General features: G+C 37.1%; 1 protein-coding gene and 1 long non-coding RNA gene across 5 annotated transcripts in view; one reads left to right on the top strand and one right to left on the bottom strand.

Annotated features, from left to right (window-relative positions):
- On the bottom strand, positions 1-22,783 carry LOC125399081 (killer cell lectin-like receptor subfamily F member 1). 4 transcript variants are annotated; one of them, XM_085687218.2, is made up of 8 exons: positions 22,649-22,783; positions 10,459-10,568; positions 7,785-7,876; positions 6,692-6,790; positions 5,627-5,752; positions 2,669-2,811; positions 1,659-1,771; positions 221-1,393 (listed from the first exon to the last, which is right to left on the bottom strand). In XM_085687218.2, the coding sequence occupies exons 3-8, from the start codon at positions 7,861-7,863 to the stop codon at positions 1,006-1,008; spliced, it is 948 nt and encodes a 315-aa protein (XP_085543344.1). In that variant the 5' UTR covers positions 7,864-7,876; positions 10,459-10,568; positions 22,649-22,783; the 3' UTR covers positions 221-1,005. The 4 variants fall into 4 exon arrangements, with proteins under 4 accessions (XP_048288268.3, XP_085543344.1, XP_048288267.1 ...); XM_048432310.3 differs by lacking the exon at positions 22,649-22,783 and adding an exon at positions 20,148-21,480; XM_048432311.3 differs by lacking the exons at positions 10,459-10,568; positions 22,649-22,783 and having other exon boundaries at positions 1-355; positions 7,785-7,973.
- The window catches only part of LOC125399079 (uncharacterized), a 14,975-nt gene continuing 12,778 nt past the window's right edge, over positions 21,477-23,673 (top strand). The window contains exon 1 of the long non-coding RNA XR_015001032.2: positions 21,477-21,917. This is a non-coding gene — a long non-coding RNA (uncharacterized LOC125399079). The remainder of the gene's footprint in view (positions 21,918-23,673) is intronic.

Below are 23,673 nucleotides of genomic sequence, written 5' to 3' on the forward strand. Positions count from 1 at the left end.
TGCATGTTCACATTTAAAGACATATATTTACACGTTATTAGAATTACCATACACTAAAGAGAAAGAGATAGTAGGATATCTGTGAATTTGAGGCCAGCCTAGTCTACATGAGTTCCAGAACAGTCAAGGCTACATAGTGAGACCTTGTTTCACTTGTCTGGGGGGAAAAATACAGATCTCCATAGTAGCTGATTCTTTTCTAGTAAGAGAAATAGCTATGGTCATTCAAATGTCATCCTCTGTACATGAATCTTGACAAATCCAATAATTGTGAATGAAACACTTTTCTGAGAAAACACCCTTCTTTGTTATCAGGTCACAGGCCTTGTCTTCAACCTGGCCTGTGACTTGAAATCTGCAGAGGAAAAGCCCACACATTAGTGACTCACAAAAGGGCTGGGATCCACCCCAGATGCCCACTCTCTGCCACAGTCTGACAGTGTTTTGTGTTTTCCTTCCGCTCCAAGGTAGAGACTTCAGATATTGCAATGTTCAGACAGGAAATGAACTTTCAAATATTTGAGCCAGATGGCCTGGAGTGCTGAGCGGCACAATAGAAGTGATAAGAGAGACTCTGCCTCAACATAGGAGAAACCACTCCTAATGGTTGTCCTTTCACGTGACCACTGTGGTGTGCATGCATGCACCACACACACACACACACACACCCCAATTATAAATAAATATATATTTTGCAAATAAAAAGTAAATCAAATTATTAACCTTTTCTTCCAGACCCAAATCCCAAATCCCAAATGTCACACATTTAAAACACCTTCCTTCCTTGCTTTGAAAAAATTCCTTGATAATAATAATAATAATAATAACAACAGAAAAATAAGCCTGCTCTTTGGTATATTGTGAGCATGCTAAAGATAGAAATACCAGTTTCAGACAGGGCTGAGGGAAGGGTTAAGTGAAGAAACATCCCCCATGCCTTTGTTCCACAGTATTCAGACCAATCTTTGCTATCTTAGGTAAACAAGTGACAAGACAATTTCATGACTACAGTACATAATCTTGGCTATCAACTTGACACATCTGGTAAGAGGGAACTTCAACTGAAGAGTTTCCTCCATCAGAATGGCCCATAGACTGTTCATGGATCATTTTCTTGATAATTGATGGAGGAGAACCTAGACCACTGTAAGTGTTGTCACCCCTGGGCAGGAGGTCCTGGGGTGTATAAGAGAGGTAACTGAGTAAGCCATGGAGAGCAAGCCAGTAAGCAAATTTCCTCCAAGACCTCTGCTTTAGTTCCTTCCTTCGAACTCCTGATATGCTTGATTGAACTCCTCCTCTCTGGGCTTCTCTCAATGATGGATTTGGTCGGGAAGTGTAAATCAAATAAATCTTTTCTTCTCCAAGTTGTTGTTGGTCATAATGTTTATCACTGCAAGAGAATGCAAACTAGAATACGTTGATTATAATTTTCTATTTTTGACTTCTGTATTATTAAATTAAATGGAGGTCTAAATAGGACCATACACTATTTTAGGAGCCTCTGGTTCTCTAAGACAAATTTTATAAATCTTTATATTTTAACAGGCATCAAACTTTTCCATCCTACAATAACCTGACCATTTGAAGCTCTTGAGCGCTACCAGTTGGGTGGTCTATGGAGGTCTCACATATCCCCACAAACACCAAACACTCACAGCTGTGGGTGTAGCGGTGTGCCATCCAGCCAGGTCCATGTTTTCTGCGTGTCTGGAACATTCAATCCAATCCAAAAGTAAACTCCATCATGTATTTTACTCTGGATGAAATCCTGAGAAAAGAGACACAGAGGGAATCATCTGGATGTCAATTACGATGAGAGACACTTCTGATTTCTTATGCCCAAATCTAAAAGGATTCTGATGCTCATATTTCCAGCCAGGAAAATTGTAAGAAGTCTTGTGTATTTTTAGGAAAAGAAATCATATGTAGGGTTTTCCAGCTGTGTGACTCTCGTGTACATTCTGTTTGGTGAAATTAAGGATGTTACAGATAGCAGTCAATGAAAGGGTACAGAGGAGACCAAAGGAAGAAGAATGAGACTGCCTAAAGGTGACAGAGATTCAGTCTTTGTATCAGTGAAGAGACAGGCAAATCAAAACTTAACAACTCTTCTAACTAAAACACTACCAAGATTCTAGACATACTGCCAGGAATTGGCAATGTTTTACATTTAATTTACTTGAGTCTAACTTTTTGAGAAAGGGTCTTACTGTATAGTCTAGACTAGCCTCAAACTCACCTATCTCATTTTTTTTTTAACCTCAGTCTCCCAAATTCTGGGATTGCTGGTGAGCACTCCTACAGCTGGCTAAATTGGGAATGTTTTGATGGGTCCTTTGAACTCCTCTTTTCCTCCATGCAGGATTGCAGTATTGATAGTAAGTTATCCTAAGAAGCTGGCTGTGCCACTTTTCTATAGAGCAACATAATAAGCTCATGCCCCTGGGGAAGCTGTGTAATATTCCTGTGTCTATAGGGAACATTCTGTCTCACAAATTTTATCTTAGAGCAAATTAAGACAATAGTGTAAAATGCATTGCATAGTGCGTAACACATGATTGGTATTCAACAAATGACAGTAATTAACAGTAAAATAGTCATACTATCATAAAATGCACCCACACCTGGTCTACCGAGGACTAAGTTCCATGAGATTGACTCTTACCAATTCTGCCTTGTCCTGGATCACTAAGAGATGTGATTTATTTACTGCACAGGATATTTTACTGTCAGTCCATGACTTAAAGTTCATGTAAAATTTGTAACATTTCCCTTGTTTCTGGAACCAGTCATCAGGGCATGACTTTGCTGGAAGGAAAAAAAACAACATGAGAAGAAATAGGAATGAGAAAAAAGTTTTAAGACCAGAAACAAATGTTACATTGTTTTTAACTTTAAAAGGAAAAACCGAAGGGTCTGCAGAAATGTCTCAGTGGTAAGAGCACTTGTTGCTTTTCCAGAGAACCCCAATGCAATATCCACTACCCATGTGGCAGCTGTAACTCCAGTTCCAGGGGATCTGACGCATTTTTCTGGCCTCTGTAGACACTGTACACACATGGCACACATACAGGCATAAGATTCATACACATAAAATAATAATAAAGGGTTTTTTGGTTTGGGTTTTTTTTTAAAAATAACAACCTTGCCTCATTTTTAGTGAACAAAACTCCCTTCTTACTTTCCATTAAAGATCAGTCCTTAGAAGAGGTAAATGCTAACACATCACAGTTGTATTTATTAAATAACTACTACATATGAAGTTTTTTCCCAGATTCTGAAAGCATATGAATGTATGAAATATATTCCCTGCAAAGAAAAAAAAACTTAGACAGGTATAAAGTTATTAACTTCATATTCTTCATTGTGTAAATAAAGACAGTAAAGTTAAACTTAATAAAATAAAGAAAAACTGAAGTTTAGATAGCTGACTCGGGTCATGCAACTGGTGGGTGGAGTGAAAAATTAAAGTAACAGCAGCACATCTGAGCAGACGGCCGAAGAGATCAGCAGGACAAGGGTAAATTCTCCACAACTCATGCTGTCGGTCTTAAACCCAGGCATTCTAAAACAGTGGCCAGAGGATGAAGTTTGTCTCCTGCCACTATCAATATCTGACAAATTCACCTAAAGAAATCTTTACTTACTTTTTTAGTGTGTGTGTGTGTGTGTGTGTGTGTGTGTGTGCTTGTGTGTGTACTTGAGTGCATGCATGCTCCACAGCCCACATAAGGAGGACTCATTCTCTCTTTCACCACGTGGATCCCAGGGACAGAATTCAGGCTGTCAGGCTAGGTGACTGGTACCTTTACTGCTGAGCCATGTGACCAGCCAAGAAGAACAAATTTTAATAGTAGAGTTCATAAAAAATATTGTTAATCTCTTTACAATAGAAAATCAGTCTTTGAGGTTTTGAAACAATGATCAAAGGGTGTTAGAAGGAGACACATAGACTCCGGCTGAAAAGTGCGGTGTTGTATGATATTTTGTGTTCTGACAAATAAAGCTTGCTTGGAGTTACAGGTTGGAGCTAGCCACTAGTTAACCATGGAGGTTTGGAGGACTGTAGACAGAGAGAGAGGAAGTGATAAGGCAGGACAGAGAGAGGATCTCAGCTCTTTTGGAGGGAGGAATGGAAGAAATAGGAAGGCACTGGTGGCTTCTCCTTGGCTTCTCTGATTATTCAGGTTTTTATCTGATATCTGATTTTTTTCATGTTAGTATACAACTTTATTTAGGACATCATAGCGGGAAAGTTTCCAGCTAAATGTACAGACAAGCGAGGTCTTACTGGGTTAATGCAGAAGCCAATGAGTTACATGGGTCTTACTATGGAGGACACAGCACCAAGGTTGTGGGTCAGACCAGAACAGAGTCCTAGGCTGATGCTGCTTTTCCATAGTGGGGCATGGTTTCAATATTTGTATTGTTTTAGTAATGTCAGGGAAACAAATGAAAAACTGGAACCAGATTCTATTACATCTTGATGGATAACGTCTTGCGCACAAACACAAATCCAGGGCATTCTAGCAACACTGCCACAGGCAAAGAAAGCCTGCTTCTTCCTCACTGCTTTCTTATTTTCACTGATGCCTGAACTCCCATCTTTGAACCACGAATGACGAAAGCCTCAGATACACAATGAAAGTGTCTCAGATGTCAAGAGCTGTGGCTGAGGAGCAACAGGCATCTCTGGTTAGCTATCCAAAGAAGAGTTAGATAAACGCTTCAGTGCTGAGGAAGAAGTTATTTTCAAAATTCTCTTTCAATACATAAACTATCTTCTTAATGGACTGCAAAAACATTGCAAAATAATTTAGCCTCAGAGGCCACTAAATTTATCTCCTTGAAAAGGAAAACTTAAGTATTAAAATAAAACAATATTCAGAAATTGTATATATGTTTTAATTGAAATAATTATTTATCTTTTAATCTAAGTCACAGATATATAAAATTGTGCTTTACTTAAATTTTAGTTACTTTTATTTTCTAAGAGTGAATATTTTTAAGTGTTCACAAATATTTTTATAAACTTGATACATGAAAAAGAGGATTAACGTAAAAACAGAATGTACCAAAAAATTTGAAAGTAAACTCTACGCAAAAAACTAGCTATTGAGATCACAAAATTTTTCCTAAAGAAATGTAGAAATGTACGTGTTTTTCTTGTTTTTGTTTTTGAGACAAGATTTCCCTGGGTCCCTCAGACTGGCATAAGACATTTGGTGATCCTCCTGCCTCAGCCTCTTGAGTGCTGAAGAAATCTATAACTGTCATAAAGGGCTTTTGGAGGCCAGCAACATGCTTCAGTCGGTAAAAGTGTCTGTCACCAAGCCTTCCAATTTGAAAGAAGAAAACAAAGCAAAGCAAACAAACAACAATTCCTACAGGCTGTCTTTGAACCTTCACAAGTACATCTTCGCACGTGTATCCACACACACACACATACATGAATACACACACAAACACACACATACACACGAGGAACCGTGTGAATTCTAACAACTTTTTCTTTTGTAATTTTGTCTTTTGTCAGCTTAATTTGCTTGGATCCCAAAACAGAAGCTGAAAGGATAGAGGTAAATACTTCCCTTCTTAAAATGCAGTGAAACAAATCACTTACCTGTGGAGTTTATTTTGTTCTGTTGTTTCCCAGGAGAGCTATCCATACAGCCACAACGTCTGGTTTCATTGTTACCAAGTATCCCCTCATTATGCTTCTCACTTAAGGATATACTCAGATGACTTACTGAGAAGTAAAAGAAAGAAAAAATACAATGCTAATTATATTTCTACACATATAAGTCTGCATCCCTTTATATTATTAAAATTTCTATTGAATACACAAATTGCTTCTCAAGAAGGGATCTGATAAATAATATCTCTACCTTTTAAAAGGACATGTGAATTTAGAGATGAGGTTTCTTCCTGCCAAGACTCATATAGAGACACAAAATATTATCTAACTCAAATTAAAATAGATAAAACAAACCTTTTCCCTACCCATATTAAAGAATAAGAAAGTTAAATTCTCCTTATATTTCTTAAAATGTACTAATGTGATGGATTGGAATTGTATGTGAGCTTAAGCTAGTCATAGGATCATTACACCACTCAGTGTCTTCATGGTAAGCACTTCACAAACTCCTAGGGTTCTCTTGAGACCTAAACATATTATAAATCAGTTATTTGTTACAATTCCAGACAAGTGGTATCTGCGAATGAAAGCAATAACAAATGCAATTGTACATTCTTATTTGTGTGCTGTTGGCTTTAGCAATAGACCTTGAATTTGATTTGGACCTAACTTTTCAACTAGCTGATAAGTTTTGTTGCAAGTTTCAAAACATTCAATTTTGTAATATACTTAAAGGGTAAAGCCGACTTCCATAAAACTTAAGTTCTTTCACTAAAATCTACAACTTCATCTCCTAGAAGACTTACGGACAAGTTCACATACTTACCAATTAGTTAAAATTAAGGCAGGATAGATATAAGACATAAGAATAGGGTATCATTAGTGATCACAGTGGGATCATTTCATGTCAACAGAAGTAAAGTCATGATAAAAAAAATACATCACAGGGTAAAATGCAAAGTGATTTTATAACTTTGGAGAGAGTCAGGGAAGCACCTCAGGAAATACTCTGGTCTCCACATCTGGGTAGGTAGCTTTGAGGGCACTCACTGTGGGTGACAAGTCCTATCACGGTGGCCACCAAGAAAACCAGTGTCATGCCGGCCAGTCTCAGAGCTGTCTGATGCCATCTTGGACACTCGGGGTAATCTGTAATGATGAAATATTTTTCTATAGCATTAAAAAAATTAAATATACAAATATACTTTTAAATGTGTCCCAACAAGAGAAAATCTTGAGAGTACACACTGTCTAAAGACAGGAAAGGAACCTATAATCTGTTAAATGGTGAGGCAAGTGTGTATGGCAACTCATATCTGTAAATCCCACATCCAGGAGGTTCAGACAGGAGCATTGCCCATTGTCATGTGTTCATGGCTAGCCTAGGATAACAGAGTAAGACTGTCTCAAGCAAACAAGCAACAACAAAGAAGTCCCCACCCACGATTACCTGAGATGAATATAGACTTAATTATCTTGAAAAATTGGACTTATTGCACCTAAGAGATCAACATACTTTGTTTACCATTATTAAATAATCTTCTTGTGTTGGCAATTCCATTCTAAAATCACACATCACAAAGTAAAGTTGTTTATCTTTCGTTAGCACAATGACAGACTTATTCAGACAATATCATAAGGAAAGATTGAGTTCCAGGAAGGAACACACAATAATGCAAAAACAATTCAGTGAATGTGAAACAAAACAAAAACAATTGTCTGAGGATGTTCATGAGCAAAACTAATTTTAATCGTCTTCTCAAAACAAAATACCTTTATATTGATTCATTAAACAAAACTCAGGTGTTAATCATTATAATTGTACATTTTACTTTAGTAAATATAAGACTCCCTTAATCTTCACCTCAGGAAAAATGTAACTTATTATACTCACTCTAAGTATACTTATAAATATATTTTATGTGCCGAGAATTAGGCTGCTACACAGTTACAGGAATAGATAAGTACACACTCTAGTAGGTAGGTAAATAGATGTAAATAGACCATTACAAAGTAGTTAACAACATTCTTAAGACTAACCTAGTTTAACTTCTAATTGTTAACATTGAACGTAGAGGTAAAATTCCCCACTAACTTTCTAGACATCTAACCGGTCGTCAAGTATAAGATTCTAGATTCCTACCTTTGTATGTCCACTTGTGTTGGCAGTGATAGGGATGTTTTCTAGGATTCTTTATAGTTGGTCTTTCACCGTGCCACATCTCTCCAACTATCCTATAGATAGAATAATCCATTTTTGAAGGAAACAGAGACATCATCTAGCCAAAAATATATACCTAAAGTTGTAGCATTGAAACACAGCCTGTCACTGTAAAACCACAAAGGATATGGTCGGAGAAGTAAAGGGGAATTCATGCTTTAAACCACAAATTTTCTTTTGTCATAAATTTTAGAGTTGCAGAACATTGTTAAAAGCTCTCGTGTAGCAATATTCAGTTTTTCTATTATTATCTTATTTTCTTTCCTTGTGGAGAAAATAGAAAGGAAAGGCAGACATGCCATTTTCTGATAAATTTGACAGAATTAATGACTCAATTGGGGTAATTATCCTAATTAATCACTTGTTTGGATTTCATCTGTTCCCTGCATTTGAAGACACACAGGCACAGTGCGTTTATTCCTCGTTTCTCTTTGGGATATTCTTGGATCCTTCCTCATTTGATTACTTTTGAAAGTTTTGGAAAATTCTGATAGCGTATTTAATAGAACGTTTCCTATTTGAAATAGTCAGAATTTTTCTCACGATTGCGCTTAAATTATATAGTTTTGACTGAAGACCAAAATGGTCTATTGTCATTCTCTTCGTATCCTCTAGAGGGAGCCAATCATCAGTATAACTATAGCTATATCTATTAACTGGATAGCATTTGTCAGGTGTGTTTACCGCAAAGTTCCTCTACCTGCCCTGCTGGAGAAAATTATAAAAAGAATGTCTATAAACATTCACGTTACGGCCTTCATAAGGCTCAGCTTTTAAAATGAGAAGGGTGATTCCAGAATCATACCCTAGACTGTCTATCTTTATACAAAAGTGTTAACCATCTTTCCGAGCGGCTGTTCCTTTCTCTACTGCCAGTGTGAATGATGAGTCCCAGTACAGCATCACTGGATTCCGAGAACTTTAATGTCAGCATTCTGCTAGGCATCTGCTGACATCTCAGGGCTGGTTTTATTTACATTTCCCCACCGACAGATGATGCTGGACATGTTTGTGCGCTAATTGTCATGCTATACATATTCGGTGGATCTATTTGGACTGTAGGCTCAGATCTTACATGGGCTCTGTCTTTCCCTATTATGTAGTATTCAGAGTTCTTCGAATATCAGAGCACACATCTTCTTCTGTGTTTTGCAAATTTGTACTTCCAGTTTGCAGAATGTGTTTTCAATATCTTCAAACTGTCTTGTACAGCATCCTTTTTCTTATTCATGAAATGAACTTTAGGCATTGCATATAAAATTTTATAAATTTTCTTAACAAATCAAGTTTATATAAATCATCAATTGTATTTGCATCTGAGAGTTTTACAATTGTTTGTTTTTATATTTAGTTCTTTGTTTAAAAAATAATTTTTGTTTAAAGTGAAGAAATTTAAATGTTCTTTAAATTTTTATACATTGAGATCTAATTTTTCTAGCACTATGTATTACACAGATCTCTGTGTGTGTGTTTGTGTGTGTAGGCACAGGAGAACATGTATCATGTCCTGTTAGTTATTGAGAGGTCTTGTGTTTTACTAAAAGAAAACAAATAAACAAACAAGTGGGAAAGAATCAGTTGTATTGATGTGGCTTTATAGGTGGAAGCATATTCTGATCTCTTTATGTATCTGTTTATCCTTTTGGTTTTTGTTTTATTTTGTTACTTGAAACAAGATGTCATGTAAACCAAATTAGCTTCGAACTATGTATATAAGCAAGGTTTACTTTGAACAAGATCTGATTCTCTTGCCTATACCATTCAGTGACAGGTATGCACAATGACTCATGCATCACTTTGTTCTGTAGAGTCATGCTTATTTGAATATTCTAGATTAGGACCTCAAAATTGTTCTTTATGAATTCTCCAAACTCTTTCATTCTTCATCAAACTTGTGGAGATTATTCTAGCTATTTCTTTATATGTAAAATCATATTTTTACAGTCCAACATCAAAATGACTTGAATGGGTTTATTTGAGATTGTATACCATAGATAAAATTGAAGAAATTTGACATCTTAACAAAAGTGAATCTATCCATCCTCAAATATAGAATACTTCAGCATTTATTTAACAGTTTGATTTCTTTTAGACGTTGTAGTTATCCACATATAAATCCTATATAATCATATCTAATTTTTTTAATGTTTTGATGCTATTGTAAATTGCACTTCTAAATGTTAAATTTTAATTACTCATTGTTAATATCCAGGAAACAATTAACTTCTTAACGTTAACCTTCAACCCTGTACATTTAGAGTCCTCCCTTCTACTTTTGGGAATTTTTTATGCTGGTTTTACAGGTGATCTACCTGGACAGTCATGTCTTCTGCTACAAAAATCTACTTTCTAAATATTGATTGAGTAAAAGAATAAATAAGTTAATATTCCCTTCCTTCTGACAATCTTGCGATTAAAAGCAGAATTTTTTTGGTTCACTATTTTCTAGTCTGTATACCTTTTGCTTTGTTCTTATATGAGGCCAGGGCTTCTCTTTCTTCACAAAGAGCTGTGACTTTCAGTCTAGTGTGAAAACAGGTGGTGAGAATGGGTAGCTTTTCTTCTGATTCTAAAGGAAGATAGAGTTGCCTCTCACCTTGAAATCCAATGTTAGTTGAACGCTTCGGTACACAGATCTCCAGGAGTCCCATGTTAGCTTGTTTTACATAACAAGTTCCAGACTAGCCTGGGGTTCATAATGAGACACTGGATAAAGAAAGAAATGAAATGGTTTTGGAGGAGGGGGTGAAGGGTGGAATAACTCACTTGCGTGATATAGGGCTATACCAGCTTTTTGTCAAAGCAAAAATATTATTTCTGCTCCAGTGGAGGAAAACATACATAGATGCAAAATTGTGAACCAGAAGGAAGACCCAGTGATATACATCTCTACTCCCAGGGTGAGAGACTGGGACAAGAATATGCTTGGTTCACCAGAGTGATCTACATACTTACCTTGTCTCGAAAAAAACGAAAGAATTTTAAGTAGAAAGTGCATAGAACAATTGCTCTGTGCTCCAAATTCTAAACACATCTGACCTTGTTAGCCAAAAGCCTTGATCAGATTTTTAAACTGTTTCCTACATCAAAGAAAGGCAAAGATTGGTGGGACAACTGCAGTCAGTTCCTTGTCAATAGATCAGTGATGATGGCATTTCTTAGACACACTGTGAAGCCTGTGGTTTATCTAGACTTTTACCATCTATTTCCTGTGCCTTTATAATTTGTTTGAAATTTTGCAAAAGTTTTAATGATTCAGAGTAGCATGCACAGAAGTACACATACACACTGCCTGCTGGCTCGAGAAGCTGAACAGCAGCAGAAGAGTCACATGGAAGAGAAGTGTGGATCCAATGGGATTCTTCACCAGCATCTCCATTAGGAGAAACTACTTGTCAAGAGATTGGAGAAGATACAGAAGCAGAGAACAGCATAGAGCAACCTAGAGAATAAAAATAGCAATGAGCTTAAAGGCAGTGATAAACAACGGGTGTGTGAACGTGGTGCCTAGTGCAAGTTGTTTATACAAATGCGGTGCACATACATACAGGTCAGCAAAGTGTGTTGAACTCCCTGGAACTGGAGTTACAGATGGTCTTGAGCCCTCATGTGAGTGCTGAGAATTGAACCCCAGGTCTTCTGCAAACAAATACACACACACACACACACACACACACACACACACACAATATACACAACCTCAGCCATTTTTTCCATTCACTATTAATAATTCTGATTGACCTTAAGAAAAATAAAGATGTACTCTTGTACTCTTCTGGGAAAATCCCAATTCTAAATCAAAGCATGTATTTCTAGAAGGTTACAGAAAGGAGGCCCTTCTCAGAAAACCAAATGTGGTCTGTGAAATGGAAGATAGTATCTCTTTCTTACACGTTACATGATCTTTAGAGATAGCACTCAACCAAAGGGCTCTCCAGGGCTTGGACTATGTATCTGACCACACAGATAGACTGTGTCTTCCATTTTATTGTGTTGATGAAAATGTCACACAACGGAAAATAAGCTATGGCTTTCAAGAATAAAAAGAAAAATTCTGTCTTTTTATATACAGACTATCATAATTTCAGAGGTAAGAATCTATTAACATGACATTTTGAATTGGTGACATTGGTATGCTATAGAATGTGGCAATGCATTTTGAACCAAATTAAACACACAGAATTTTAAGGATTTCTGCCATCAATGAGATAAAGTACTATGAATCCTGCCATTTGAGTATGTGAGGAGATAATGAGATGAGCCAGATGTATCAGTATGAAACTAAAGGCAAATCTCCATGAACTAATAGCATCTAGTCACATCACATCCACAGTCAGAAGATAAAAGAGAGTAAACACAACCTACTGGGCAATACAGAATCTCAACCCAAGGGTACCACCCTCAGCGGTGGGTCTCCTTACCTCAGTTAACATAATGATGTAATCTCCATGAACAATTATAGATTCTTTTAAGTTTTTGATGAACCTAACCCTTACAGTATCTATTCCCCTGTTATTGTTATTGCATCTGGACACTAGGCTAGTGAATAGGCTTCCTTCATTCAGAAAAACTCTTCCTCCCTCAGCTTGCTGACCCATACACCAATTGTCTCCAGAAGCACTCTGATTTTGCTAAGTATCTCCTAACACAATCAAGTTTACAACCAAAATTAGGCACCCTTCAGACATATATTAGCACCAAAGTTTTAAAAAAATACCAGCAAGACATAAGAAACATAAAACACATTAGCAGAATTGAACAAAATCTTCTCAGAAACGGAGATACCCAAATGACTGGTACAGGTATAGAAAACTTGATTGTCAATATTTATGATCAAATAAAGAATGCAAAATTTAGCCCACATATAATAGCATCAAATACATACAGATCAGCAAATTTTAATACAACTGAACACTTAAATATCAGTGAGACTGTGAAGCAATAGGAACAGTGGTCTATCATGAACTTGAAACAGAAAGGGATGCACAGTTATTTGGAAAAGTAGTTTAATACTAGCTAATAAAAGTCACACCAAAACTTTCTCATTTAAAAAATTCTACTCTTGGGTCGTTTTTCTAGGAAACAAGTAAAATGCCAGAAGTTACATGCATAGAAATGTCCAGTGTACTTCATGAAAGCTCTAAGCAGACATAACAATAATTGTCATGTCCATCAAAATAAGAGGGCTACAAAGTTACTTTACAAATTCATGTTAATGGTCAACTTGACTCCCTGAGGCAAGACTGTCTCATAAGCATAATACTGTGAGAAAGAACAACCACTTCATAAACAGAAAACTGGTACAGATGATGAGTAAAGTAGATGGATACATGATAGCTAGACAATTGATAATGATTGATAGATGATAGATACATGCATACATAGATATATAGATACACAGATACATATACTTATGCATGCATACATAATGTATGCATACATACATAGAGACATAGATCTAATACGGGTAGAATAAACTCTATGGTGACTGTTTGAATGGCCCTCCATAGGCTTGTGTATTTGAATACTTGGCCTGAATTTGGTGGAACTGCTTAAGAAATATTAGGGAAGTAGCCTTGTTGGAGGAGTTGTGTCACTGAGGGCAGGCTTTGAGGTTTCAAAAGCCCATGTTGTTCCCAGTTGACATTCTCTCTCTCTCTCTCTCTCTCTCTCTCTCTCTCTCTCTCTCTCTCTTTCTCTCTCTCTCTCCCTCTTACTTGTAGATCATATATAATCTCTCAGCTACTGCCCCAGTGCCTGCATATTTACTTCCATGGCTTCCATCATAGAGATAATGGACTCACCCTCTGCAACTGTAAGCAAGCCCCCAAATAAATGTTTTCCTTTATAAGTTGCATCTCTTAAAAGAAATATAAAAGATACAATCTGCAACCATAAACCCTCAAATAAACATTTTATTCTTTAAATTTTCTTAGTCCTGGTTTCTTATAACACTAATAGAAGAGGAACTAAGACAGTTGCAATCCCTGTAACCCCAGACATAAGCACAGGGAGGCAGGAAGACGTTAAGCTTGAAGCTAGTCTATACTAATGGGAGACAGAAAAAGAAAGAGGAGGGGAGGGAGAGGAAGAAGCAGGAGGAAGAAAAGAAAAAAAGAAGAGGAGGAAGAAGAGGAGGAGCAGGGGTAGAAGAGGAAGAAGAAAAAGGTAAAAGGAAGAAAAGGAAAAGGAGGAGGAAGAAAGGAAGGAGGAGAAGGAGGAGGAGGAAGAAGAAGAGGAAGAAGAAGATGATGATTATAATGAAAACAGAAGGATGATAAGTATGGGATAGACACAGTGGGAACACAAGTCTGCAGGACTAATAATATAAAACTATTTTTAGCAACTCCAAAACCTGTCTTCCTTTTTTTAACTTATAAATGACAATCTATACAAGTGTCTTTCACTTTTAATTATATATTTTTAATGTTTATGTTACAAATAGTAGCAATAGTGGGAATGTAGATGCTGATGAAAGATGAAGATGTATCATGTGTGTCAAAAGACTAGCATTTCATAACAAATGTGGGGTAGGGATCAATTGATCTGTATATGAAAAAATAAAATACTTGAAAAAATAACTTCATCTTGTACAAGAATGTGAGCCACACTCTCAGAAATGCAGTAGTTCATAAAGCAAAAATGGAATTGATTGTTAAAAAGGGTTGTAAGTTTATGCTTAGCGCTGTGAGATTACAGATACGATAGAGGAAATAAACTCATTGATCAAAGAAAACAGTAAATTCAGCAAATTCTTAACACAAAACACCCAGGAAATCTGGGACACCATGAAAAGAACAAATCTAAGAATAATTGGGGTAGGAGAAGGAGAAGAATTATAGTTCAAAGGCCCAGAAAATATATTCAACAAAATTGTAGAAGAAAACTTTCCCAACCTAAAGAAGGATATTCCTATGAAGGTACAAGAAGCATACAGAACACCAAATAGACTGGATCAAAAAAAAAATCCCCTGGCCATATAATAATCGAAACACAAAACATACAGAATAAATAAAGAATATTAAAAGCTGCAAAGGTAAAAGGTCAAATAACATATAAAGGTAAACCTATCAGAATTACACCTGACTTCTCTATGGAAACCATGAAAGCCTGAAGGTCTTTGATAGATGTGCTGCAGAAACAAAGAGACCATGGATGCAAGCCCAGACTACTATACCCAGCCAAAATTTCATTCACCATCAATGGAGAAAACAAGATATTCCAGGATAAAAACAAATTTAAACAATACGTAGCCACAAATCCAGCCTTATAGAAAGTAATAGAAGGAAAATCACAACCCAAGGAACCCAAAAATGCCCACAATAACTCAGACATCTAACAACCCTTCACCAGCACAACTCAAAGAAGGGAAACACACAAACTCTACCACCAAAATAAATAAATAAATAAATAAAATAACTGGAGTTAACAACCACTGGTCATTAGTATCACTCAATATCAATGGACTCAGTTCACTTATAAAAAGGCACGGGTTAAGAGATTGGATGCGAAAACAGGATTCAACATTCTGCTGTTTACAAGAAACACACTTCAACCACAAAGACAGACATATACTCAGAGTAAAGAGTTGGGAAAAGGTTTTTCAATCAAATGGGCCTAAGAAAAGCAGGTGTGGCTATACTAATATCTAACAAGATTGACAACAAACTAAAATCAATCTGAAGAGATGAAGAGGGACACTTATACTCATAACAGGAACAATTCATCAGGATGAAGTCTCAATCCTAAATATCTATTCCCCTAATATAAAAACAGCCACTTGTGTAAAAGAGACATTATTAGAACTCAAGGCAGTCATCAAACCCCACACACAAATATTGGGAGACTTCAACACTCCTTGCTCACCAATGGGTAGGTCAATCAGACAGAACCTAACAGAGAAATAAGAGAACTAATGGAGGTAATGAATCAAATGGACTTAAAAGATATCTATAGAACATTCCACCTAAATAGGAAAGAATATACCTTCTCGACATCTCATGGGATCTTCTCAAAAATTGATCACATACTCGGTAACAAAGCAAACTTCCACAGATACAAAAAAAAATTAGTAACCACCTGTGTCTTATCGGATCACTGTGGAATAAAGTTAGAATTTGACAATAATTCTACCCCCAGAAATCCCACAAACTCATGGAAACTGAACAGTCAACAACTGAACCACACCTGAGTCAGGGAAGAAATAAAGAAAGATATTAAAGTTTTCCTTGAATCCAGTGAAAATAAAGACACAACATACCCAAACCTATGGGACACTATGAAAGTTGCTAAGAGGAAAGTTCATAGCTCTTAGTGCCCACACACACACACACACACCAAAAAAAAACCAGAGAAACAAACAAACAAAAAAAAATGGAGAAAGCTCACATTAGAGACTTAATAGCACAACTGAAAGCTCTGGAAAAAAAAGAAGCAGATTCACCCAGGAGGAGTAGAAGACTGGAAATAATCAAACTGAGGGCTGAAATCAGCAAAATAAAAACACAGAAAACAATACAAAGAATCAAGGAAACAAAGAGCTGGTTCTTTGAGAAAGTCAACAAGACTGACAAACTTTTATCAAAACTAATCAAAAGGTGAGAGAGAGAACATGCAAATTAACAAGATCAGAAATGAAAAGGGAGACATAACAACAGACACTGAGGAAATTAGGTCTTACTACAAAAGCTTATATGCCACAAAGTTGGAAAATGTATAAGAAATGGGCTTGTTTTTAGATAAATAGCATTTACCAAATTAAATCAAGACCAGGCGAACAATTTAAATAGACCTATAAGTCATGAGGAAATAGAAGCTGTCATAAAAAAACCTCCCAACCAAAAAAAGCCCAGGACCAGATGGTTTTAATGCAGAATTTTATCAGAACTCCCAAGAGGTGATACCTATACTTCTTAATGTGTTTCACACAATAGAAACAGAATAGTCATTGCCAAACTCTTTTTATGAAGTGACAGTCACCCTGATTTCAAAACCACACAAAGACCCAACCAAGAAAGAGAATTATAGACAGATCTTGCTCATGAACATCGATGCAAAAATTCTCAATAAAATTCTGGCAAACAGAATCCAAGAACACATAAAAAATTTATCCATTCAGACCAGGTAGGCTTCATCCCAGAGATGCAGGGCTGGTTCAACATAAGAAAATCTATCAATGTAATCCACAATACAAATAAATTGAAAGAAAAAACCATATAATCATTTCATTAGATGCTGAAAAGCATTAGACAAAATTCAACATCACTTTATGATAAAAGTCTTGGAGAGGTTAGGAATATAGGGATCATATCTAAATATAATAAAGGCAATATATAGCAAGCCAACAGCTAATATCAAAAAAATCAGTAGCCCTCCTATACACAAAGGATAGAGAAGCAGAGAGGGAAATTAGAGAAACTTCACTTTTTACAGTAGCCACAAATAGCATAAAGTATCTTGGAGTAACTCTAACCAAGTAAGTGAAAGATCTATTTGACAAGAACTTTAAGGCTTGGAAGAAGGAAATTGAAGAGGACCAGAAAAATGGAAGGATCTAACATGCTCTTTGATGGGTAGGATCAACATAGTAAAAATGGCCATTCTACCAAAGGTAATCTATAAATTCTATGCAATTCCCATCAAAATCCCAACAAAATTCTTTACAGACCTTGAGAGAACAATAATTAACTTTATATGGAAAAACAAAAACCCAGGATAGCAAAAACAATCCTATACAATAAAGGAACTTCTGGAGGCATTACCATACTAACTTCAAACTCTATTACAGAGGTACAGTAATGAAAACAGCTTGGTATTGGCATAAAAACAGAGACGTTGACCAATGGAGTCAAACTGAAGACCCGGATATTAACCTACAAACCTATGAACACCTGACTTTCGACAAAAGAGCTAAAAGTATACAATGGAAGAAAGAAAGCATCTTCAACAAATGGTTTTGGCATAACTGGATGTCAACCTGTAGAAGAATGAAAATAGATCCATATCTATTACCATGCACAAAACTCAAGTCCAAATGGATTAAAGACCTCAATATAAATCCGACCACACACTGAACCTGATATCAGAGAAAGTGGGAAGTAGTCTACAACACATGGACACAGAAGACCACTTCCTATATATAACCCCAGTAGCACAGACAATAAGGGCATGAGGTTGGAGGAAGGGGAGACGGGTAGAGGGAAGCGAGGATGAAAGGACTGGCAAGAGCTTGGGGTGTGGGAGGATGGAGACGGAAGAAGGGTCGATATAGGAGCAGGGAAGAAGATACCTACATTAAGGGATCCATTTTAGGGTTGGCAAGAAACTTGACTCTAGAGGGGATCCCAGGTGTCCACGGGGATGTCCCCAGATAGGTCCTTGGACAGCAGAGAAGAGGGTGCCCGAACTGTCCTTGCCCTGCTATCACGCTGATGATTATCTCGAATATCACCATAGAATCTTCGTCCAGCAATGGATGGAGATAGAGACAGAGACGCTCGTCAGAGCAATGGACTGAGCTCCCAAGGTCCAGTTGAAAGTCAAAAGGAGGGAGAAGACGAGCAAGGAAGTCCGGAGTGACTGAGGCAGGGTGCCTGTTCTAATGGGAGCTCACCAAATCCCGCTGGACCGGGTCTGAATGAGCATGGGACCAAACTGGACTCTGATTGTGGCTGACAATGGGGGCTGACTAAGAAGCCATTGATAAAGGCACTGGGACTTGTTTTTACAGCATGTTCTGGCTTTTTGGGACCCTAGTCTATATGGATGCACAACTCCCTAGGCCTGGATGTAGAGGGGAGGGCCTTGAACTTCTCACAGGGCAGGGTTCCCTGCCCTCTCTCAAGCAGGGAGGGAGAGGGAGAAGAGGATGTGGAGTAGCCGGAGGGGATTGGGAGGAGGGAAGGAAGTGTAAATATTTGAATGGAAAAATAAAAAAAAAAAGAGCTTCCTGTTTTCACACTGCGATGCAAACGGTGCCCATAAAAATACTACTTTGTTTTAATTCTTATAAATTTGGTAGGCTCTTTAATGGCTTCAGACACCAATATTGGAAATTTTATTAAAAACTGTTCTTTATTCTTGATAATATCTAAATGTGGTATATTCCCCTAGCAGCCATTGTAAACTTACATAATGATTTTATCTCATCATTTTGCTGGAATTAAAGCCTGAAACGCTAGAGCAATCTATCCCTTTTTCTTTTCTCCTCTCCACATATCAACTCTGAAGTAATTATCACAATGTGGCAACCTTTTCACACAAAGCTTGTTGTGGTTTCAGGATCATAGAATGTATACCCGTGAAAAATATCATATAACCAAGTACTGCATTTACATGAAATAAATTAATTGCTGATTTGTGGTTAAGATATTTTTGTCTAGGATGGTCCCCGACAATGAGCTAAATCTTATATATTCTATATATAAATTTTATATTTCATATTAAAATTTATAATAAATATAAGTAAATAAATATAAAGTATTCATAGTATATAAATATAATAAAAATATGTAGCAAATTTAAACATAAATACAAAAATAAAAACATGTAAATATAATTAAATAAATGTAAAATATATAATAAATAAATGAACATAAAGATATAATATATAATTCATGCATCACAAATCATATAATTTATAGTATAAAATATGATTACTATTTTAATTATAGTAATATCAATAGAATTATAGTTAATTATATCACATATTATATTATAATTAATATGTAATATTAATATGACCATGTGTTAATACCTATGCATTAATATGTAATCATATAAAATGTTATATATCTTATATTTACTTATGATAAATAAATCAATGCAAATATAAATAAATATAAAATACATAATATATAGATACACAATATAGTAAAATGCATAAAATAACTATAAAATATACAAATATAAGTTCAAATATAAAATAATTAAATAGATAAATAAAATGTAAGGAGAGATGTTATATTATATAAAAATTATAATATGTAATTTATATATTATATTATATCATATAATTATTAATATATAACCTAATTAACATAGACTACAATATTAATTATAATATCAATTATTCTGTTATGTTATATTTAATTAATATATGATATAAAATAAATGCTGTATATTTATATAAATTTTATATATATTAATTCATTGAAATTAAGTGTTAAATTAAATTCAGCATTTTGCATTATTACTTTTCCTGATTGATTCTTACAGAATAAAGAAGCTGGTCAATGTTTACAAAGAGTGTCAGGGAGGTAGTCAGTAAGAGACGGGTATGCTCACCTAGCTGTTAAGGCTCCATGAAAACACAAGCTTAGCCTGTCTTTTGCTTTTAGCTCACAACTGTGGAAGACACAAGTCAATCAACAAAGCAGAAAGCACAGTCAACAGCAGGTGGGAAGAATGTCACACCTTGTTTTAAAGTCCTGAAGTAGGACATTCAAGGTTTGGGTGTTTGCTTGTTTTTGAGACAGGTCTCACTGTGTAGCCCTGGCTGGCATAGAGCTCACTATGTAGAGTTAGCTGGCCTTAACTCTCAGAGATCCCCTACCTAAGACTTCTGAATGAAGGGATTAAAGGTGCATGCCACCATGTTCAGCAAGGTATTCAAGTTTTATGAAAATAAATTAAAAATTAAATGCTGATCTTTCTTTGAGCATTTAAGCAACCCAGTACAAAATCTTTCGTGTTTTAAATAAACATAAATAAGTGCATATGCATATATTTTTCTAATGTTACCAAGCTTATCAGAGAAGCAGGGGTGCAATGTTAGCAGTGTTGTCTGGAATCTAGGACTTGTGTCTTGTCTTAGTCATTCTGTTTGAATGAACTTTTCCTTCTGAAGCAGCAGTAGCTTCACCCACTTTGGCAGTGTCCTTTCAGATGGATTGATATAGGCAGCAAATGATCAAACTTAAGAAACAACTTGAGAATGATGGTTGGGTATGTTAATTAGAATTTGTATTTGAGGTAAATGGAGCAATTTCCTGAGCTGTAGGAAGTGTTAGATTTTTGGTAGGTTATTTCTTCTCTTCCTGTTCTAATTGGAGACATAACAAATATACTTCTCAGATTATGATTTATGAAAGGCACTGTATGTTTTACTAAAAATGTGTAGCCTTTTCCCTTCAGAAAGCAGAGAGCACGCAGATCCCACAGGACGAGTGAAGACCTAAAGTTTCTGTCTCCAGACTCAGTACAGTTAGGACTGGTGAGAGGGGATGCAGTGTTATCCGAGGAGCAGAGATGCCCACGGGTTTCAACCTGTGCCATCCTTAGTTATTTTGCATCGTGTTTTGGTTATTAGTAATGCTGTTGGATGGAATTGGATGAGACTTGGTTATTTCACACGAAGGAAAATAATTTGCTCAGGAAAGGGTGAGCAGCAGATAAGTTTCTTCAACTTTCTGCAGTGTTGATAATTTTGAATAGGACTCTGAGCAGTGTTAGTTTTGGCAGGTGAAGATGACCCTTGGGACTCTTTTAAGGTTCATTTTTAGTTCTATGTGTTGGGAGAGGTAGAGAGGGGGGAGAGAGGATGGGAGAAGGGGTGAGACTGAGAAAGAGAGAGAGAGAGAGAGAGAGAGAGAGAGAGAGAGAGAGAGAGAGAGAACAGGGCAGGAGACAGGAGAAGAGGGGAGAGGAGGGGAAAGGAAGAGCCTCCTGTGAATTGGGTGCACCAATGCTCAGCAGAGGGCACTGAAACCTTGGGTAACTAGGCTAACAGAAGGTTTTAAGCTGACTGAAGAGGATGCCTGGGAACAAAACTGCCCTCTAGAAGGGAAGGAAGCAAGCTCTGAGCCATCTCTCCAGCTCTTCATTCCTCTTGAAATTCTTTGCTCTGGATGAGGATAAGAAGATGAGGGGCAAAGAAGGGGAGGAGAAGAAAGAAGGAGGAAGAGAGGCTTGAAACCCCCATCTGAGTTTTAAGCTGTGTGTTGATAATTTCTACAAATGTAGTGTGTGAGAGTGGCTTTCAGGCTAGCCACTGCAAAGACTAGTAAGGCCACTCTCTTGCTCCCTGCATTGTGCATCTGATGCTCCGTTCTCAGGGTGAGTAGTCCCTCCAGTTATCAGCATATGCATGCTTGTAATTTCGCGCGCACATGTGTGTGTGTGTGTGTGTGTGTGTGTGTGTGTGTGTACATTGGTTCTGTCCTTCCACCACATGTGACCACTAGGAATCAAAGTCAGGGTATTGGGCCCTGGGAGCAGAGCCCTTTGAATCATCTTATCTACCTTCATTTCAGGAGTTTTGCTTTGATCTGTAATTGTTTATAGACCAGATAATTCTTGGAATAAGAAGCAGTTTTTCTTGTGCATCTTGCCTCCTTTCTTATATTGGCAAAATTTTTAAGCCAAAATTGAGGCAGGCGCGCTTATTTTCTTTGAAGAACATATAGGTTCATTTTCACAGATGCAATGATGTAATAGTCTTATGGATTTTCATAGCCAGCCTGTTAGGCTGGGGAAATGTGTGTTAGTGTCTGTCCTTGCCTGATTTGTTTTGTCTCCTCCATTCATTAGCTAAAAACTGTTAAAGCTCTCCACCAGTTATGTGCTTTCTACATCAAGGCAACAGCATACAAACTCTTGGTCCCTAGGTGGTCGGATGTTTGGGGGAGAGGTTAAGGAACCTTTAGGAGCTGTTACTATAGGGGACATTTCTTATTCAAATCACTGCACAGTCCATAATTGAAAGCAATCAAGGCAACAGGCACTTAAAGCAGCGGTTCATATTGCCTCCACAGAGAAGAAAAGGAGCAGTGAAGTGATGAACTCACCCTAATGAACAGCTCAGTTTCTCCACTCTCTTACAGTCCAAAATCCCCTGCCCAGAAAATGGTGTCACCTACAGTAGGAGGGGATTTTTCACCTCCCTCCCTCAGTTGTACTCACATGCTAACCTAATCTATATCATCCCCACCTCAGGAAAACCCATTTCGCAAGTGATTCTAGACTGTGGTAAACTGTCAACTGAAACCAACCACGTGTGAGCATTGCAGAGATGGGTGTAGTAACACCCGTTTGTACTTCTCTGACCCAGAATTGCTAAGAGGTCTCTCTTACTGTGCTTGATTTACGGGTTCCCAAATTTGTTTAATCAGCACTCATGGAAGTCCCTACTGCCCTTAGATGTGGGTAAGCACATGTAGTGTAGTCTGGGACTCCAGCATTGGAATTAATGGGTCATAGCAGGAGGCCTGGGCCTCATACTGTAACTGGATTCTGAGGTTCTAACAAAGAGTAATGATGGAAATATAAGGGGTATAATCAAAATGCCCACTTGGGGAACCACAGAAATTAAGGCTTCTTTTTCAAGACTGACATCAGCTTGGGTTTACATTGATGAAGAACTGGCACAGGGGCCAGAGGGCTTCCTAACCAGGTATTCCCAGTTCTACTGTGCTGTGCTTGATCACTAGCTCAGTTCTGCCTTCTCCAGGTGGGTTGAAGAAGTTCCATTGCTTGAGAGAAGCATCCAGTACTCTAATTCTGCCTCCACTTAAGTCTAAAGTCCTACTGGGACCCCAAAGATGAGCTTGGGCCAATGGGTCCCTTTGTTCCCCTTTTTGGCACATTGATTAAATTTCCTGTCTCTGACCCCTTTTGAGTGACAATGAAGCTTGGCTGCTCCCCAGAAAGGATGGAGAAAGGTTGTCAGTTCATCAATGTCATCAGTTTGGAGAGTTGTCCTTGGAAGAGTTCTGGAAACAGTCCGTTCCCAATCCTTCAAATGTACTTTGCCTGGATGCTAAACTCTAAAGAGAGGCCCTGCCTGGGTGGCTACCACATTGACTACCAAATA

This window comes from Myodes glareolus, chromosome 3 (assembly GCF_982192425.1).
Source record: "Myodes glareolus chromosome 3, mMyoGla1.1, whole genome shotgun sequence".
Taxonomy (NCBI): domain Eukaryota; kingdom Metazoa; phylum Chordata; class Mammalia; order Rodentia; family Cricetidae; genus Myodes; species Myodes glareolus.

Coding starts and splice junctions, on each gene's coding strand:
- LOC125399081 (XM_085687216.2), bottom strand. CDS start 7,920: ATGATGTCTCTGTTTCCTTCAAAAATGGATTATTCTATCTATAGGATA. Junction 6,791..7,784: donor ACACAAGTGGACATACAAAG/GTAGGAATCTAG, acceptor TCATCATTACAG/ATTACCCCGAGTGTCCAAGA. Junction 5,753..6,691: donor GATAGGACTTGTCACCCACA/GTGAGTGCCCTC, acceptor TTTACTTCTCAG/TAAGTCATCTGAGTATATCC.